At 42.8% G+C, this 19916-nt stretch overlaps 1 protein-coding gene across 5 annotated transcripts in view; it reads left to right on the top strand.

Annotated features, from left to right (window-relative positions):
• DLGAP1 (DLG associated protein 1) overlaps positions 1 to 15376 on the top strand; it is a 324376-nt gene extending 309000 nt beyond the window's left edge. For all 5 annotated transcript variants that reach the window (XM_047828475.1, XM_047828474.1, XM_047828476.1 and 2 more), the window contains 3 exons: positions 6554 to 6645; positions 12103 to 12255; positions 15167 to 15376. In XM_047828475.1, coding sequence (XP_047684431.1) covers positions 6554 to 6645; positions 12103 to 12255; positions 15167 to 15376 — 455 coding nt within the window. The remainder of the gene's footprint in view (positions 1 to 6553; positions 6646 to 12102; positions 12256 to 15166) is intronic.
• The last annotated feature ends 4540 nt before the right edge of the window (positions 15377 to 19916 follow it).

The raw sequence follows: 19916 nt of genomic DNA on the forward strand, positions 1-19916 counted from the left end.
CTGGCCTGCTCTGCACCTGAAAATGGACCTTGTTTTGCAAGAAAAGCTGCTTCTCATGAGGAGGGCTCTGACCCTTCATTTTGCCATGAGTTTGCTTCCTGCACAAGGCTCCAGCTGGGTGGTGTGGGTGTTCAGCACTGGCTAGGGTTCTGTCTCCTCTCTGTATCTCTGTCTCCCAGCAACCAGTTGGCCACTGTTCCAGCTCTTAGAGGTGGGAGAACTCTGCCAGACTCTGCCAGAAAATCTGGGCCCCTGAATAATTGTTATGACTTCCTTATACACAGAGACCAAAGAAATTATTGACCCCTGCCTAAATCTGCCTGAATGAAATCCACCAAATAAACAAATAAATAAATAAATAAATAAAGACATTCAAGAAAGGTTGGAGTATGAAGATTAGCAGGAGAAGTAATTCCCTGTTTTGGCTCATGCCACCTTTTAGTTTCCCAGGTAAATGCCCAGGAACTAAAGAATGTCTACTACCTTCTAACCATTTTTGTCTGTTATTTCATTAAATAATCAGCAATCCCATGAAGACAGCATAATGATTATTTGGCAGATAAAGAAAACAGAGTCTGAGAGTACAATAAAGTCTCCCAACATCAACCACTGGCAAGTGGCATTCCTGACTTCCACACCTAAGCTCTTTCCAGTATCTTATGCAGAGAGAAAAGTTAGACTGGAAAAGGAGTATATTAGGTGAATTATGGTGTAGGTGGCAGGGCTGGGGGAGCGTTTGACCCAGCATGTCCACTGGATGGGAGTAGCAAGCTTCACCATCCATTGAGGGTATAGAAATATGTCTATCCCTCTCTGTTTCTGATGCCTGATGTGGGCACCTGACGATTGTGGAGTTGGGCGTAGTAGGTAAGAATCAGAAACACTCAGGGAAACCACTGCCTCTGCCTATTCCATTCTAGAGACTTAGTTCTTCTTGGAATATTAAAAGATACATATATTAATTATGCTTAAGGACTTCTTTTTTCAAATGGAAGGTCTCTCATCTTACTGAGGCCACCTACTAGTGTAGAAACATAGAAAATCACTTTCCCCTTAATGCATGTCCAACTGTCCAGATAGTGGTGATGCTGGTGACCTTGATGCAGCTTAAGTATGGGTACTGTCTCATGTGCGAATCCTGATAGACCCGGCTTGATTCTTCTCCAGCGTCTCCTGTTGCAGTTGTATCTGATTTTATGACCAGTTTTTGTCCGAATCCACTGAGGGACTGGGATGGTTCCACTTTTCTTTCTTGGCCGGGAATTGCTGGACCCTGAAAGTCTTGGGAGAAGACGTGGGGAGGAGCAGTCAACCGCACGCCCCACAATGGCAGAAAAAGGGAGAGACAGCCATGCTTATGGATATGAGATACTGATCCCGACTCAGGTAAAAGTCTGGCATCGCCCCAAGGGAAAGGGTCTTTGTTTTACACTGTGGTCAGCTCGCTTGCAGCTTTACCATGGATCCACTTGCAAGATTGAAAGAAATTATTCTCAGGGAGCCTGGCTGGCTCAGTCAGCAGAGCACATGACTCTGGATCTCGGGGTTGTGAGTTCGAGACCCGCGTTGGGTGTAGAGATTACTTTAAAAATTAAATTAAAAAAGTAAATTGTCATCCTCTTCAGCCCTGTGCCTTGTATATCACCTCCTTATTCCCAAATAAAAATCATCCCCCATGGGGGTCAGTTGGAGGAAAGAGGTGTGCTCTTCCCTAACGTCTGGGCTTTTGTTTGCATATAGCTAGATTTAAAATTAGAGTTCTCATAAGAGACCCATCTCACACCCAAAATAGTCTTTCTCTGCTTCTTATTCTGATGTATCATCTTTAAAAGGAAAACCCAGACTTCAACCTTACGCCCACTAGCATCCCTTTCAAGTGATCCCAGTTCCTCCATTCTTTTCAGAGCTGAAATGTCTTTGTGCAACAATTCGTGTACATGTGCTTTGCTCTCCCATCTCAGTGTGGGCAGGGATCGAGTTTGCTGAACTGCCTCAGATTCTTCTATCGGCTAACTACAGCCCCCCCCCCCCCCCCCCCCGCCACCCCGCCCCGGTCCAGTGGTCCTAGCTAGAAAGTGTTGATAAAGGAAAGAAATCACCCTCACATGGCTTCATTTAAGTAGATTCAGACCCAGTTTTCAACACAGCACAAGGGATGGGGAGGGAGAAGACAGAGTCCCAGGCACTATAGGGCCGCCAGGGAAGGCTCTTCATAATTTGAGCCCAAATTTTCTCAAATGAAATGATGATATCTGCCCTGTCTCACGGGGTCCTGAAAGGATCCGGTTTGATGCACGTGTGAAAGTGCTTTGAAATACAAGGTAATAGGGACGCCTGGGTGGTTCATTCGGTTAACTGACTCTTGATAGCGGCTCAGGTTGTGATCTTGCTGTCGTGGGTTCGAGCCCCACATTGGGCTCTGCGCTGAGCATGAAGCATGCTTAGGATTTTCTCTCTCCCCCTCTCTGTCTGTCCCTTCCCTGCTAGTGCTTTCTCTCTTTCTCAAAATAAATAAACTTTAAAAAGAGATAAATACAAGATAATAATATAAATAAACAGATCTGTGCAAAAACCAGTGATAACTTACCAAAAGATCTTCCTGGCTTTATGTGATGAACTAACCCAGGCCTGTGCTCTCTGTTATGATTCCCCATAACCATCTACTGCAGGATGAGAAGTTTCTAGATTATGAGTGGGGGAGTTAGTATGGAGGTGCCCACCTCTGAAATGGAAGGAATTTAGTTCACCAGTGTTTTGGGTTGTTATTTTTCACTTCCACTGAGGAACAGACTAACAGCTGGGGAGGAAAGGAAAGGGAGAAAGGAATCTTAAAAACTAATTACCAGGGGTTTTATAAGACACCTAGGGAGACCAGACTTACCCACATAAAAAGAGTAGCACCGCAAAACAGGGCCCATAATATGATTAAATATTACACAGGGGCACCTGGGTAGCTTAGTCGGTTAAACATCCAACTTCGGCTCAGGTCATGATCTCATGGTTTGTGAGTTTGAGCCCTGCATCAGGCTTTACGTGGAAAACTCAGAGCCTGCAGCCTGCTTTGGATTCTGTCTCCCTCTCTCTCTCTCCCCTCCCTGCTTACTCTCTCTCTCTCTCTCTCAAAAATAAATAAACATTAAATATATATATATATATATGTATGTATATATATATACAGAATACAAATAGATGGTATAAATCTTCATTAAGTGGCATGCCTGCAGGAATACAGTAGAGACGCATTATTCTGGAAGATGCATTCAATGAAGGGTGATGGGTAATAAAAACTATTGACTACATCTGTGTTGAACAATCTGGAAAAGGTGTATGGGCCAGAGTGTGAAGGGAGCCAACTAAATGCAATCCCAGGAGCACATCTGCTTCATTAGCTTTTTTCTTCCTCAAAGACTACAGAACAAATATGAAATTTACCTTTAGAAGAAGAGAGTTATCTCCACACTAAGTGAATGTCTAATGGAAAAACAGAACAAACTCCATTAGAGCTTTTTTCTTCAAAATTAAAGTGAGTTTTGGGATGCCTGGGTGACTTAGTCAGCTGAGTGTCTCAATGTGGATTTCAGCTCAGGTCATGATCATGCAGTTTGTGAGTTCGAGCCGCACTTCGGGCTCCATGGTGGCAGTGTGGAGCCTGCTTGGGATTCTCTCTCTCTCTCTCTCTCTCTCTCTCTGCCCCTCCCCAGTCACTCTCTCAAAGTAATTAAACTTTAAAAAAAAAGAAATTAAAGTGAGTTTTTAGTTCTCTAGAAACAAAAGCATGGAGGGCAAGGAAGTAGGAATTTCATCTGCTTGACCCAAGCCCTCCTGTTGAATGGCTTCTCCCAAAGCCCACATCAGCACCTCCTTTTCCTGGGCCCAGGAAAGATTATCACTCAGACACTGGGAATGCAAACAATCCCGGAGCCAGTAGGGAATTTCCACTCAAGGCAAAAAGCTGGAAAACAGAAGGGCCACAACTTCATCCCGGTTACTTTTGCTCCAAATCTACAGCTCTCGCCAGACCATGCTGAGGATGTCCCTTGTTCTGCTTTCAAGAAGACATCCATCTGAGTTGGCACCTACGTGGGTGGGTGTTGCCTGAAAGATTGTTTGGAGCAGTGCTTTCTTCTCAACTGAGAATCACTGTCTTACTCAGCTGCTCTCACTATAGTAATCTATTATACACTCAGGTTTTCAGGTGTAATGGAGAAACATTAGCTCAAAGTTTTGAGGCATATCAGAATAGCTGGGGGTTCTATGACAGTTCCCAGGGGCTCTGCCATACAAGCCAACAAATTGGACACCCCTCAGTACAAGTTCTAAGCTTCCAGGATTCATTCTAAGGATTTGCTGGTGTCACAGCCGTACCCATCAGCAACATAATTCAGAGATGTTTTCAGGGACCTTAGAGTTTGCCTAAGCCACATGGTCACTTAGGAAATGCCTCCTCAGAACTGTCTCAGGTCTGGGACAGGTGATCCAAAGCACATACCTGTCCCAGGCAACCAAGGATGTCTGATTACCTTTGAATAATCCAGACTTTGTTTTTTTCCTCTTCTCTTCTGGGCAGAGCAAGTGTGGGGCCCACAGGTGGCATAACCAGAGAGGAATGGTAGTATCCTGGCCCTAGGTGATAACAAACACTTATTGGTTGTTTGCTACATATCAGACACTGTCCCAAGCATTTCCTGTGTATTATTGCTTTTAACCTTCACAACAACCCTACAAATAGATACCATTAACCTTACTTTACATAGGAGAGAACAGAGATTGAATGACCTGTCCAGGGCAGGGGTTGGTAAGTATTGGGGCCAAAACCCTCAGCCAGCTCAGGGCCGGACCCTTAGCAACTATGATGCTCTGTGTCTCCACATGCTTCTTCCTTTCTGCTTCAGGGGTGTGGAGAAAAGGAGAAGGGCCTCAAGTAAGCAAGACTGGAAAAGAGTAAACACTTAGGCCTGAGGAATTGCTGCCTTATGGCCATCAAGGGAAGCCCCTGGCTGTCACTGAGGAGGCGATTTCTGCACCTGGGCTGTTCGGTGGGACTGGTGACAGAGAGTTCATAAATGCCCTGAGTTCCGTGTGTGGGAATGCCAGAATATTTGAATAATACTTAAGTATAGTGTGCATCATAAACCATGGTCTAGCCTGGCAGGTTTTTGTTTGATTTGGTTTGGTTTTAATATTTTGAGAGAGAGTGCGAACAGGGGAGGGGCAGAGAGGAGAAGAGAGAATCCCAAGCAGTCTCCATACTGTCGCCACAGAACCTGATGCAGCGCTCAAATTCAGGAACCTTGAGATCATGACCTTGTGGAAGTCACATGCTCAACTGACTGACCCACCCAGGTGCCCCTAGCCTGGAAGTTTTAAACAGAGTAGAAAGTTACTAGAAAACCCTGTCACAATAAAGGTTTTTTTTCTTTTGTCTTCTTCTCAGACCTTGTGGGGACTGAGGTCAAGAAAGAGAGACCTCATTCCACCCTGGGTCTCAGGCTTTGTAAATCCACAGCAAAACCGCGGCACTCACACTGCTTCGATCCTTTACTCCACCTCCCCGCAGAGATGCAGATTTCACCACGGAGCAAGTGCCCTTCTGAGGAGTCTCCCTGTCTATGCGGGGGCCAGGAAGGGGGAGCAGGGCGCCTTCTCCCCTTCCTCCCCGACAGGGAGGGCATGTTGAGAACTGCCTGGTGGCAGAGCTCCAGCAGTGCAGCTGTGCCCCCGGTCCCCACCGGGTGGAGGGAGGGCCTTGGGACAATGCAGACCTCAGGACAGCTCTGTGCAGAGCGGTTCTGCCCGTCTCAGCATGCCCTCAGTTGAAAGGTTCTCGCCTTAGTCTGCACGGAAGACAAGAAGTAGCTTGCAAAGGAGATTTTCAGCACAGTGCATAGGGAATTAAACCTATATTAACAATAAAATTGGTCTGTGGAGTGGAAAAGCTGGAACGGTGCTGGCGTTCCCTAGGCAACAGGCTGAAAATGTTCATTCCTTAGAAAATCTTTCAACTGGCCATGGCGCTTTCCTGACAGTCCCTGTGGCTGAGCTCCGGAAAAATAATGAAGGTTATGGATAGGAGATGGTGAGTGCCAAGAGAGCGCCCCTTCAAGTCAGGATTGCTTTTCTTGTGTTTGGAGTTGGATTAGAAAAACGAGCTCGCAGACCATGATTGCTGACACAAATAAATCCATAACTATACTGAAAAACACTTGAAACTTATCCTTGCAATAAAAGGCGGGAGGGAAGAAAAACCTATTTGCCTCTTGGTAAGCTCCAGTGCTGTGATGGAAAACTCCGCTATTCCTAAGAAATATGTGTGATGAGCATGTGTTTTTGTCCAAGTCGATTTTATACTTTCACCTAGCCTCTGTTCCATAGACTAGCAGCCCAACAGCAGCTGGGCTGAGTGTGTGTGTGTGTGTGTGTGTGTGTGTGTTCACGTGCTGTATGTGTGCAGTTTTTCCTAATTATTGCAGCATAACTTCCTCTTTGCTTTACCAGACTAAATCTCCACAGTGAGACATAATGTGTAAACTTCTTGTATGTTTGCTTTTTTCAGTTCTAGGGAAAATCCGAACTGCAGTGGGCAGTGCCCAACTTCTCATGGCCCAGAAATTCTACCAGTTCAGAGAACTGTGTGAAGAAAACCTGGTAGGTAACATTCCCCATCACTACCACTTCCCAGCTAGTCAGGAGAAGATCATGTTGTCAAGGCTGCCACAACTAATTTTGAACACTCTCTCGCCTGAAATAGAATTTTCTGAGGAATCTAATTTCCTGCTTTTCTTAAAATTAGAAGTATTTAGGGGCGCCTGGGTGGCTCAGTCGGTTGAGCATCTTACTTCAGCTCAGGTCATGATCTCATGGTTTGTGGGTTCGAGCCCCACATTGGGCTCTGTGCTGATGGTTCAGAGCCTGGAGCCTGCTTCAAATTCTGTGTTTCCTTCTCTCTCCGCCCCTCCCCCGCTCACTCTCTGTCTCTCAACAACAAATAAGTGTTAAAAAAATTTTTTTTAATTAAAAAAAATTAGAAATATTTATTTTATACTTAAATAATCTTAAAAGAAAAAATCCAATCAAGTTAAAACTCCATTTCCTGCCTTTTTTTTTTTTTTTGGTAACTGAAATGTTTCCAATTTCCTGGCTTTCCCAGGGCAGCCCTGATTTCAGTATTCTTACCAAAGTATGGAGCAGCCTGATATTTCAAAAATGATATTACCGAAAACCATTTTGGATAATGATGTTCCTTCTGAAATAGCCATCAGTGCCTATCTCATCATCAGGGTTTTTGATTTTAATTTAAGGCCAGAGGTGGATGGCATCACAAAGTGTAGATTTGATCTCCTTGAGGCAAATGAGTAATTCATCCTTGTTGGACGTACAAAAACCAAGAAACACCACTAGCATCAACAACATTTTTTTTAAAGGGACTACAAAAGACAAAGGCAAGAGCTTCCTCACGTATGTCTTTTTAAAGAAACTGCTACTATTCTCTGCAAGTGTCCTTCCACAATAGCTTTTATTGGTCAGTTGTTGGTCACGCTTGCTCTAATATAAAATGAAAAGCCACTTGTTCATCTTGTGGAAAGTAAAAACATGGTTATTTGCAATCTCATTGACTATGATTTTAGAGTTTTAACCACATCTTGTTAACAAGGACAAATATAGACTGGAGGGGATTTATCAAGACAGGGTTCAATCAAGAGAAAGTGGAAAGCCTGCAAAAGTTGGTGTTCTCGGTCCCTCTTCACCAGACTTTTCTTTCTGAAACCCCGCTTTGGGGCTGTCCTTCACCTCCTCCTCACACCCACCCCCCACCTCTGTAGTTTGTTTTCCTCTCCCTCAGCAAAAATCCTTCCACCTTCCCAGAAATTCTGTTCTGGATTATGGGATAACATAGGTTAGTGAATGTATTGATAAGTGAATTCGACAAATATTTTACTGAGTTTCACTCAGTGCCACGAACAGAATTCCTGCTAATTTGTAAACTTGCTAATGTGTCACAGATCCTCATTAACATGGTTCTGTGCTCTTCAAATGTATGAAAGTTCATAGAAAGCTGTACTTCTCAAACTGCCTAAAAGATACATGGAAGCCAATATGTACGCCCTATAGGGCAAACAGCACACTTTTTCACGGAATTATATAATAAGCAGGTATGTTATGAAGTAGAACACAAACACTGTGCAAAGTTTGGATGATGAAATTGCAGACAAAACATTTTGAAAATTTCGCAGACTTCTAGGAAAGGTTTGTTAAAGCCAGCTTTTGACGTTTCCTGGTTCCTGATAGGCTCACGTGCCTGAGCAGTGAGAGGAACTTAGTTGGAAATGTGGGCAGCATGTTAGAGGCAGGAAGTGGGACTGCGCCTCGGGTGGGGAGGGCCATGGATGGCTGGTCAAATCGTGCCTCAGAAGGGAAGGTTCAAAGCCCAGTATGTGCCAGAAGCCATGGCAAGAGCTTTAGGATATATGATCTGGTTAAATCCTCAGAGTGACCCTATGGAGCAGATAGTGACATTATTTTTATGACAACTTTACAGTTGAGGAAAATGGGCATGGAAAAGCTAAATAACTTGGTCAGGAATGAAAAACAAAAATTAAAAATCAATCAATCAGTAACTTGGTCAGGGTCAGCTGGTAAGAGGCAGAGCCCAAGATTCAAATCCCAGTCTATCTGACCTCAGTGCCTGTTTGACATCCCCACCACCAGCCCCAAAGATTTGAGTTCTAGTCCACACCCTCCTAGAGGGACATGGGCAGATCAGTCAGCCCCACCTTCCCTGCAGCAGGAAGCGTGGTGGCCTGGTGGTGGCATTTCTTAGGTCTATAAAGCTGCACAAAAGTGTCCCTAAGATTGGGCACAACCAGACCCAGCTCTCCTTTCTTGAGTTCTTACTCTGAGGAGGAGAACACTTGAAAACACCTGAATATTATCCCAGACTTGACTTTCAGGCATAGAATAAATGGATGAGCATTACTTTTTCCAACAAAACTAAACTCAGGAACCCAGCCCCCCCTCATCCCTCCACACCCTCCATCACCTCTAACCTCCAAGTGGCCTGGTTCAGACTAAGGCGAGGGCTGCAACTCTCTATGCATGGGATGTCACATGACCCACAGTTTCTCTTTCTGTCTGCTTCCCCATCTGTCCCCCTGACGACACAGGGGCAGTGATTCTTGGTGAGGAGGGACCAAATCGCCCATCATACAGAATTAAACAAACTCTTTGGGCCTACCAAACAATCATTTCATCACTGCTGCACTGAACCAATTTAGCCGATAGGCTTGTGACCTAAGAGACTGTAGTCAACTCCAAAATATGAGCAATTTGGTTCTTAGTTACCAGTGAGATGAGGAAGACCATAAAACTCCATTTGCAATGTACTTTGTTAAAGCTATTATCTGTCTGTTCTGAACCTAGATGTTAACAAAAATTTTTTAACTTACTAAATGAAAATGCTGCAGAGAAACTCTTTAATTCAGGTGTCACTAGACTAGGGTTTAATACTGAACCAAATACTGACAAACTTTAGAATTTACGTCTTCAGTGAATTCTAGAACTATGGACAGTTTTAGAAGTAGAAGTTTATAAATACATTTTAACTTGTATTTATTTTGAAGGCAGACCAATAATGCTAGTACGTCAAAGGGCTAAAAAGTTCTTTCCAACCTATTAACTTTTCCAACCTATTAACTTTGATGAGCACTGACCTTGCACTTCCTGAAAGTTTTTTTTTTTTCTAAGTTTATTTATATTTGAGAGAGAGCACAAGCAGGGGAGGTGCAGAGAAAGAGGACAGAATCTGAAGCAGGCTCCAGGCTCTGAGCTATCAGCACAGAGCCTGATGTGGGACTTGAGCTCATGAACTGTGAGATCATGACCTGAGCCAAAGTCAGATGCTCAACCGACTGACCCACCAGGTGCTCCTGAAAGTTGGTTTTTAAAGTACAAAATGGGGGCACCTGGACGGCTCACCCGGTTGAGTTTCTGACTTCGGCTCAGGTCATGATCTCACAATTTGTGAGTTTGAGCCCCACATCCAGCTCTCTGCTGTCAGCCCAGAGACCACTTTGGATCCTCTCTGTCCCCCTCTCTGTGCCCCTCCCCCACTCGCACTCTCTCAAAAAATAAATAAAACATTAAAAAAAAAAAGTACAAAATGGCCTCAGGTTATTATATGGCATGAGGTTTCACAGTATATCCAATTGGCTTTAATACCCACAGGTAACCCAAACTGACCCAGATGTAAGCCTCTGACATCTGGAAGCTCCCACCCCCATAACCATGAATCCCTTTAGCTACCATTGGCAGTAGTGATTAATATTGGGCATGACACCTTCAGTCTCCTAGTTATGTTTTTTCTGTTTTACATCATATAAATTCATGGTTCATACTTTCTAGTACCTGTCAGGGATATAGGGATGGGGCAAAAAAAAAATGTCAATCCTTAAACACTGAAGACTGTTTAATATTATCTAGAAAGTGGGTCATTACAGACATCTATGTGTAATGTATAGATATGTGTTCTCGCATTTGCTATTTTATGTTATGGTTGATTTAAAACCAATTCACTTCCCAAAGATTTAGTAAAAGTCCTTGTGAGCGCCTGAGTGGCTCAGTCAGTTAGGCATCCGACGTCGGCTCAGGTCATGATCTCACGGTTTGTGAGTTCGAGCCCCACATCCGGCTCTGGGCTGTCAGCCCAGAGCCTGGAGCTGGCTTCAGATTCTGTGTCTCCCTCTGTCTGCCCCTCTGCTGCTTGCATTCTGTCTCTCACATTGTCTCAAAAATAAATAAACATTAAAAAAAAAAAAAGTCCTTGTATGATAAAATGACTTCCTATATTAGTAATATCTTAATTGTTAAACACATGGTACATTAAAAGTGCAGTTATTTGGGGGGCACCTAGGTGGCTCAGTAGGTTAAGCATTCAACTTCAGCTCAGGTCAAGATCTCGAGGCTCGTGAGTTCGAGCCCTGCATCAGGCTCTTTGCTGTCAGCACAGAGTTGCTTCAGATCCTCTGTCCCCCTCTCTCTATGCCCCTCCCCCACTTGCACTCGCTCTCAAAAATAAAATAAACATTACAAAATATTAAAAATGCAATTATTTTCTTACTCATCGTTTGTTTACCCTATCGTTTCCCTCAACATGACTGTTAAAACAAGTCTTATTTTAGATTTCTTATCTGTTCTCTGAATAAGTTGGATGACATGAAGTCAGATTCCAGCTCCATTATCCTCCCCACCCCCACCCTCCCACCCCCCACCCCCACGGAAGATGGTGTCTTCATTTAAATATGTTTTAATGCATCTTGTCATAGTTTTTTGAAAAGTTTGGATTCTCTCCTCATACCACATTGATAGATGTTGTATTACAAAAGAAGAGTTTTACAACCTTGGCATTTGAGAATCACTGACTCAGATGAGTGTATAAAATTACCATTTGAAATGAAATCTTTTAAGAAGAGTCAAACCCATAGAAAGAAAGAGGAGAAACGTGGTTGCCAGGGGCTTGGGGGGTGGGGGAAAGGGAAGACATTGGTTGAAAGGGTACCAACTTTTGGTTATAAGATGAATAAGGTCCGAGAATTTAATGTACAACATGGTGACTATAGGTGATAACAGTGTATTGTATAACTGAGATTGCTAAGAGTAGAACTTAAATGTTCTCACACACACACACACACAAAGATAAGTATGTGATGTGATGGATGTGTTTATTAATTTTATGGGAGGAGTCTGTATACAATGTGTACATATATCAAATCTTCGTGTTGTACACTTTAAATATCTTACAATTGTATGTTTCAATTATTCCATAATAAATTTTTATAGATAGATAGATGATAGATAGAGATGATAGATAGATAGATAGATAATAGATAGATAATAGATAATAGATGATAAAGAAAGAGAGAAAGAAAGAAAGAAAAGAAGAAAAAGGAAGAATTACCATCTGTAGCCTCACTTTTATCTCCTATTTGAAAGCCAAAAGGAACTCATCCCCCTTATGTTGTTTGAAATATTTGAAAATGCCCCTTTGGTCCTGTGCTTGTTGTCATCGATTGCCTCTAAAGCACGAATGTTTTTCTTTCTCTTGTACAGAATCCCAATGCTCATCCAAGGCCCACTTCCCAGGATCTGGCGGGGTTCTGGGACATGCTGCAGTTGTCCATAGAAAATATTAGTATGAAATTTGATGAACTTCATCAGTTAAAGGCCAATAATTGGAAACAGATGGATCCTCTTGACAAGAAGGTAGAACAATGTAGATTTTGTATGGTTCATTTAAAAACCTGCACAAACACTGGACAGTCTAAATAGGCTTCTGCATTCAGTCTTGCTGTTTACAATGTGAAATGGAGCTGATATCATATTAATCTCATTGTAATGACAATGTTTACATAGTAATCATTTGGGATATTATCTGTAATATGTTTCAGGCATATTTTTAAAGAAAAACCTGTCTTTGTGAATTGGAAAATGGGAATGTGGCTTTTTTGTTAATTAAACTTTAAGTTAAACCATTTTAGTCACTGGAAGGAACTGCCTCCATTTTGCTTTTTAAACTAAAATAAATGACATCTTCAGTGCATGATTATATAGATCAAGAGTTCAACTTCCTTACACCCTAGGATGTGTTTCTGAGAAAAATAGGAAGCCCTGAAAACTAACCGACTTTGATAATCATTTCATAAATATAGTAATAAAGAAACCGCTGTTGTTCAAGGTTAAAAATATACACCATAAAGGTTCACAGTAATCATAAATGTTGGGATTTTTTTTTAAGAGTTTTACTTTTGGTTGACTTGACTTGGGGAATATTGCTCACTGGGTTTCTCATTCAACAGTTTAGAAATAAAGGTTCAAGTTATTTTACTTTAATTAATAAACTGCAATTTTCACATTTGATTATGGTGGTTCCACCAGGCTCACACAGGTATCCAATATCCACCTCCCTAGGTTGGCCTGTCATGCATGACTTTTTTAACTCTTTGCTTTCCAATGGCCTGAGGTTGAATAGTTCCAAGAGATTCAGCCTCTAAACATGAGGCTTGTGTGTTCCCATGAAGCTCCGGTAGCCTGCCCTTTTCAGATCTCCTTGCCTGTCAGAGAGCGAACAGTAATCCAGTCCATTTTGCTGCTCTCCATCATGGTATCCGGGTTCATACAGTCAGTGGACTCCCAGAACAAAGCCAGTCCCAAGGGCCGATTCATAATCAGCGAGAGGGTCAGTGTCATTGTCCCTCATCTCCAGTTCTATCGCCATTGACCAGGGGTTTTAGTGTTAAACATCAAAGTACCATTGATATATGTGTGGCCTCTTATGTGGGAAGCCAAACATCCGCACTCAATCTAGTTTTCTTTAATCTGTGTTTAAAACTATATACTAAATAAGCTTTTAAATTGTTCTTATTTTAAGAAAACACGACAGATGTACACACATACTGGTAATTTAGTTTTTAGAGCTGATCCATCTAATTCTCACTCATTCGTTTTTTTTAAATATTATTTTTTTTAAGTACAAGGAAAGGAAGATATGGCTAAAAAGTTTCCAATATTCATACTTTTCCAAATATCACCAAGTTACCCAACAGTGAAGATTTAAAATGTCCAAAATTTGTGATGCTAAGAATTGACATATGTAACCTGTCGACACGTACACAGTGAGTCATTAGTGAACTTGATTTCTAAATTTTTATACACTTTGTCTATGACCAGAGCTTTTCAGCACCCCGTGAACTTGAGGGGAGGAAACAAATGAGCACAATCAGAGTTGGCCAAATGCTGTTTGCACTCTGGACTTCCCTTTTCTGTCCACACAGACTCCACCTTAATCAGCCTGCGGGCAATTCCAATGGAATAAATTTATCTAGGCACTTCACCCAGGCAAGCAAGGAGGATTTGCTGCAATGAGTTTAAGTGTGAAGATACAAAGAGTATATACCCCTTTGGAGAATCCTAAAATCCCTATTTTAAGATAACTGTCACATCCGTGTCATGAGAATTGAAGGTATCTTACTAAAAATGAAAACAGCAGATTCATATGGACCTTTTCGGAGAGTCTGAAAACTCATTATCCTTTTCTTTAAATTCCTTCGTGGTTTAGATTCGCAGCTTGCCCACTGCATTTTGTTTTTTTCTGTGACCCAAGTGTTGAATGGCCTTTATTTTTGCAGTGGCATTTTAAAATATCCAACCATTTCATAGTTTGCTGATGCTGAGAGGAGGAAGACCTCTTTCAGTCCTGGGTTAAATTTTCAAAGCACAATGTCTGTTCCTGTGATTGGAATTGCCTTCTGGGCCACCACAACCGTACTGAGGCCCCTAAGGAGTGACATCCCAGCGGGATGTTTTAGGAGCCTATCTGGGAACGGATTCCACCCTCCCCCCGACCCCCCTCCCCCACCGAGTGGAGGAACCATCAGTGTCCTCCCTCCAGGGTGACCCCGGAAAGTCTATTGCCGTGCGTTTGTGTGTGATGTGCAGACGGGTATAACTCACAGTGGCATCGACAAAGCTAAAGAACACAGTCTTATCATCTCTTCTTCCTCATTTGGCCTTTTAGGTTTGGATGGGTGGGCCCGGGGAGAGAGGGCGGGGATGTTTTTAAACTCTGAGCCGAGCTTGCACCCGCAGCCTCGCCTCCTTAGAGGGGACGCAGGGTCCCCAGAGGCTGCTGCTGCCGCAGCCACCCTAACTCATCCCTGGCACCCGGAAGAGTCTGGAGCCTCCAGAGAGAACCACACTAAATATGCCGGGAGCCGCAGCCTTTCAGCAGAGGGCATTTTAAATACCCACATCCTTCCCTTGGAGAGACTAGTTCTGCAATTCGGCCTTACCCTTGGCCTTAAGCTTACCGGTATTCCTTTTTTTTCCCCCTGCATCTTTTGAAGACCCAAGCCAGAATAATAAAGAAATATATATATGTACATTTTTTATATGTACATATAAAAAATATATATATGTGTGTGTATATATATATATATGTATGTATACAGAGTGCAGATCAGAACTAACCACCTTTAGGTTTAAATAACAAACAAACAAAAATACCCAAAACCAAAATCAAAAAAAGTGTGCGTGTTCTAACTACTGACCTATCCCAGTTTTTCCCAAGCTTGTCCTGAGAAGCTGTGTAATGTCCTGAACCTTCTGCTTTGATCAGGAGAGAAGGGCCCCTCCTCCAGTGCCAAAGAAGCCGGCGAAGGGCCCCGCGCCGCTGATCCGGGAGCGCTCGCTGGAGAGCTCGCAGCGCCAGGAGGCCCGCAAGCGCCTGATGGCCGCCAAGCGCGCCGCGTCCGTCCGCCAGAACTCGGCCACCGAGAGCGCCGAGAGCATCGAGATCTACATCCCCGAGGCGCAGACCCGGCTCTGAGCGCCCCGCGCGCCCCGCCGCGCCGCCTCCGCGCTCCGTCCTCCCTCCGCCCCCTCCCCGCCCTCCGAGCCCGTCCGTCCCGGAGCTCAGTGACTTCCACTGTCGCGGTGTAGTTGTCGGTCTTGCAGGAGCCGCCCCCCTCCCCCCAGTAGCCCCAGCCGCCCGGACCGGTTTGCCCACGTTCTCCACCGAGCTTCGCCACCCGTACGGACGCGTCACCCACCTGCCTCATCCGGAGAGCCGGCCTTTCTTTTCTCGGCAGAACCAAACCCACCTGTGTAGAAATGGCCCCTTTAGGTCGCCCACCATCCTCAGTTCTCCCAAGCTAGTCTGTCCCTAGAGCTCAGCAATATAAAACCATAGGGTATTTCAGAAATCCATTAGCACAGGGTGAGCCTTTGGGACTTAACCGTCTTCCACGTGAAGGAAACTAGGGCTCCGATTCCCTTTATTTCCCCTAAACGGTTATTATTTTGTCAAGCAGATGGAGCACTTTATTTCCAACCTCAGAAATCACGCCATCTCACCGGAATCGATGAGTGACAATCCTAGAGGGGACGAAGTGGGGCTGGATATGTAGTGGGGAAGGGAGGAGCAAACTCTGCAGGTGCTGGGGCTTACCTGCTTCACTCACAGCTGCACAAACTGCCTCACTGTTACTCCATCCATCACTGCTTCAAATGTTTCCATCAGCAGAAGATTGTAAATTCGATCTTTCAGGGAAATTAATCTATTCTGAAAGGCAATAAAATGAAGAAAGGCAAGGAAGCACTGCTAGTTTAAGATATACTACATAAGGGATTTTTTTTTTTTTGTCCTATTATTAAGAAAACTTAGACCTGAAATGTTTTATCAACTTTTACTGTACTATGTGTATTATATTGTTGTGATGGTGGGGGGTCTTTAAAGGGGAAAGCGTTGGTCCTCTTAACGTGTTAGTGTCCATCCTGGGGGGCCTACCTACTACGCATATAAGTACACACCTGGTCAAGAAGTGCTGTAAGTGGCAGCGAGGGTGTTTTCGGAGAGAAGTTTGGATTTTCCTGTCATCCCTTTGAATGCTACACATCCATCTGTTGTAACCCGGTAGTTTGTAATGCAGACATATTTTCGCCTTTGGTCTTCTCTCACTCCTACCCAGAGTCCTACCAGTCCCCAGCATAAGGATTTCGTCCTATGTCACACCGATAAAATAAATTCTCTACCCAAGTAGACACGCGGCCTCGTTCCAAAGAGCTGCCCCTCATCTTGAGGTCCCAGGTGGTGAGAGAAGAAATTTGACCTCAGCAGTTCAGCAGTCACGAGGAAGGGGGGAAAGTCGTGATTCATAAGCACTGAAAGAAACCCAGGCTTTTGGCAGAGAATGTGAATTTACACTTTTAGTCCTGACGGATGGGCAGTGTGCGCTAAGCATCTAGCTGAAGTTATCTTTAAACGCCCTTACTCGTAGCAGTTTAAACATTTAGGATGTGGTGATCTTAAAGTATCACTGACATTTTATGTCCAGCTCCCACTCTAAAGCATTAGAAAATTACCCTTGAAAAATGACAGACTAAAAACACACATCAAATAAGCTTGCACCAGAACTTTTTTTAAAAAATATACTCTCGTAGCCAGGTGCTAATTTATTTATGAAATTAAGAGAAGTGATGGGTTCTGGCAACAACTATTTTCATGGTCACATTCTAAAACCACTAGGGAATTCGCTACCTCTCAGAGCCACTGATGCTTTGAGCTATCTTTATAAACAGGGCACAAATGTTTACTGCTGTGGTTTACAAGAAAAGGGCTACTAACCTATTTAAAAACCAACCAACCAACTTTTAACTAGGGTGGACAAAGCACCTTGAGTGCTTTGCAAAATTGGAGCCGACAGAGATTTTGAACTTCAAGGGTTCGCTTGTTTTAAAAAGAATACACCTTTTCTTCAGTTTGTAGCAGCAATGGAAGGTCACACAAAGTTTGCAGCCAGTAAGGCCATCTGCCACCTTGGGTAGCCTATAGTCCCATTCAATCCTGAAAATGACTTGGAACTCATAGATTGACGTGAAGGAAGCGACATCCGTCGGAAGACCCATGTTCCCAACTACAGCTCCGTGCCCTGAGGTAGAGAGAAGATTGGGATTAAGAAATCGATTTCTAATACGACTCAAGATCATCCTACAGTATTTTCTTTGGAAACCGGTTTAGCCCAGGATATTTTAAAGAGAGACAAGAGAAGGCCTATTTATCTTGTCCATGTGAATGGTATTTGTATATTCATAAGCTATTTTTGGTAAGGATTTTAAATCTTTTAGCTGAATGCCTACAGGCATCATGACCCTTGCCTTCCTTAAAACACAAATTGTACAAACACTTTATAAAAAGCTAATTGTTGATCTTAAAACACGACCCCACATAAAGCTGCTTGTTAACCACTTGCCCCCTTAAGCTGACATCCATGAGCATAACCTTTGTCACATTGTTCTTTTTGATGTAATTTGTAGATATGTTTTTTAGTTCATAATGGAAAATGTATGTACCCTGAAAAATTACTTATTTTGTTTAACTTTGGTATAAAGCTGTTTGGGCATTTTCTTGGGGAGGGGGGGAACTACAAAAGAAGTTTGTCTCCCACATCAAAAAACGTTCAAAGAAATTAAGTATTTATTATATTTTTTGCAGATGTTTCCATACAATTCACATAACCTTTTTGTAAAGAGAGATGAAGAAATGGATTAAAGATTTTTAATATTTGAAATGGTAAATAGAACTAATTTATTTGTAATATATTTCTGTTATTTATAGATGTTTCCTTAATGTTTTACTGTGCATTACCACTTTAATTTAAGCCTTATCCTTGTGAATTTACCATTTCTTTTTTAAAACATGTCTAGATGCATATTTTAAATAACTGGAATGTAAATCACTAGCATATCTGAATTCCCAATGTAATTTTTAAAAATTATTTTGGTTTGGAAAAAAAAGATTCATTTGAAAGCCTTCAGATGGAGGGGTGGGGAACATTTTTATGGCTTTATGAAGTGGAATTTCATAGGCTTATTTACCTAGATTGTGTGTGGACAAAAACAAACAAACAAACAAACTGTAAATAGATGAATGTTTCCCATAATGTAAAAAGAAGAAATTAATAAAATAATTAATGCACTGCTTTCAGGTCTGTGTGTTTTCACTACAAAGCCCTGCTTCTTCCAAAATACAAGTAATTGTCTTTGGAGGGAATAATTAAGCAATGAAGAAGTATATCATTCTAACTTTTATTGTTAGAATACAATAAAATACACATTTAGGTTAGCTGCTGGTGAGCAGGTGGGTAGACTTCGTGTCCTACGTAAAGGATCAAAATACTGAAAACCAAAAGGCCTTTTACCATGGCCTTTTACCATACACGATCACGCACATATGAAAGTTTCAGATGAGAGCTGTATATTTGTGAAAGAAGTTACCGGCCTCTCAAACGTGCAAATCTGTACAGATTTTATCCACCTGGATTTCTTCGCAAACATTTCATCAGTTTTGTTTCCTACACGGTTCCTACCCTGGAGGAGATAGGGGAAATCAGAATAATGCTTTGTGGTTTTAATTTCATCCCCGAAGTAATGAAAAACTGTGCTCACTGAGGCTTAGTCACTTGTCCAATGGGACACTACTATTAAGTGACAGATTTGAATCCAAAAATCTGAAACTTTGTTCAGCTTCCTCTTCAGTAGGGTCTCTATCATTCTTCCCACATTTAAAATGGATAATTATTTGCCACTGTCTGTTTCCGCTGATCTTCATCTCAGTCATATTCATAAACCTTACTTGAAAAAAATTTTTTAACATTTAATTTTGACAGGGAGAGACAGAGCGTGAGTGGGGAAGGGGGAGAGAGACTAAGACACAGAATCTGAAGCAGGCTCTAGGCTCTGAGCTGTCAGCACAGAGCCGTCGCAGGGCTTGAACTCACGAGCCCTGAGATCATGACCTGAGCTGAAGTCCGATGCTTAACTGACTGAGCCATCCAGGCACCCCATAAACCCTACTTTATACACAAAAATACAGATTTACCTCCCGCCCCCGTAAAGGTAAATTAGAACATTTTATGAAGTGGACTTGAACTTCTCTGAAAATGCCAAAGTCTACACAGTATTTTCTCCCCACAAGTACTTGGGCAAACCCATCCATCCATATGTAACAAACATGGAAATTAAGCAGCTAAGCCTCTTTTTCTGATTTTTTTTTTTCAACGTTTATTTATTTTCGGGACAGAGAGAGACAGAGCATGAACGGGGGAGGGGCAGAGAGAGAGGGAGATACAGAATTGGAAACAGGCTCCAGGCTCCGAGCCATCAGCCCAGAGCCCGACGCGGGGCTCGAACTCACGGACCGCGAGATCGTGACCCGGGCTGAAGTCGGGCGCTTAACCGACTGCGCCACCCAGGCGCCCCTTTTTCTGATTTTTGTACCTAAGCAAGACCTTTACCAATTACCAAAATAACATGATATACTTCTGAAACTGTTTGAAAAGAGGATCGATCAAGTGGCTCATCGCTTGTAA

This window comes from Prionailurus viverrinus, chromosome D3 (assembly GCF_022837055.1).
Source record: "Prionailurus viverrinus isolate Anna chromosome D3, UM_Priviv_1.0, whole genome shotgun sequence".
NCBI lineage: Eukaryota > Metazoa > Chordata > Mammalia > Carnivora > Felidae > Prionailurus > Prionailurus viverrinus.